The sequence below is a fragment of the Nanorana parkeri genome, unplaced genomic scaffold (genome assembly GCF_000935625.1).
Source record: "Nanorana parkeri isolate BGI_ZX_2015 unplaced genomic scaffold, ASM93562v1 scaffold3071, whole genome shotgun sequence".
Classification (NCBI taxonomy): domain Eukaryota; kingdom Metazoa; phylum Chordata; class Amphibia; order Anura; family Dicroglossidae; genus Nanorana; species Nanorana parkeri.
The window spans coordinates 47234-48178 of record NW_017309339.1 but is presented as its reverse complement, the minus strand read 5'-3'; the positions used below and the strand labels follow the sequence as shown (position 1 = coordinate 48178).

At 50.8% G+C, this 945-nt stretch overlaps 1 protein-coding gene across 1 annotated transcript in view; it reads right to left on the bottom strand.

Annotated features, from left to right (window-relative positions):
- Nucleotides 1–401: 401 nt before the first annotated feature.
- LOC108802733 (E3 ubiquitin/ISG15 ligase TRIM25-like) overlaps nucleotides 402–945 on the bottom strand; it is a 9531-nt gene continuing 8987 nt past the window's right edge. The window contains exon 4 of the mRNA XM_018574588.1: nucleotides 402–458. Coding sequence (XP_018430090.1) covers nucleotides 402–458 — 57 coding nt within the window. The remainder of the gene's footprint in view (nucleotides 459–945) is intronic.

Sequence of the window (945 nt, the reverse complement as noted above, 5' to 3'; positions counted from 1 at the left end):
ATTTCCCTCCCCTTCCTCCCCCCCTCTCCCCATCACCAACAGCCAGCAACCAATAAGGATGGCCCTGCACTGCAACTGGTGTGAATGGGCCGCTCAATGCGGCTTTTACATCTATCTAATCATGAATGACCGAGGAGCGGAACAATGTCGTCACTACGACATAATAATCATAATACAAAAACCCCAAAACGTTGTATGACACACGCACAATGCTGACCAACCGAGACCACGTTGTCAGTCTTCATCCCTAGATCATGTCATGGCAAGGGCAAATCCAATTGCATTCAGAAGCTAGTTCAGGGAGCACCCAGGACAGTACAGTTCCGGTGGGCTACACATATACAAAAATCATCTAGAATTTATTCCGCCAGACTTAAAACAAACATGACAAATCAAGAAGCTTATCCTTCAAGACCCAAGAATATATCCAGGTCCTCCGTGTCACTGCGCCCAAATCCCTAAAAACCAGAAAACATATATCATACCAACAGTATTTCCATGTGACCAGTTCTGATTGCCCCTCGCAATACCCAGGTGGCCGGGCAATGTGCCAGGCACACAGGTTCTCTTTTCATGGTGACCTGTTTAACTTGTTTTGCAATCCCTTGTAGCTACCAGTTACTGAGGACATTGTGTGTCAGCAAAGTGCTATCAGCTCTAGTTTTATCTCCTACTGTTTCCTGATAACGTATCCCCGACCTACGCTCACTGTGTAATGGTGTCTGAGAGCAGGGCAGCCATCAGAAATGTTGTGGCCCCTTACACGGCTTTGGGCTGCCCCCCCCCGTCCCCCGCGCCGCTGGACGCAGGGCTTAGTGACGCTCTGGACGCAGGGCTTAGTGACGCTCTGGACGCAGGGCTTAGTGACGCTCTGGACGCAGGGCTTAGTGACACTCTGGACACAGGGCTCACCGGCGATCTGGACGCCGGAGTACGCACGCCATG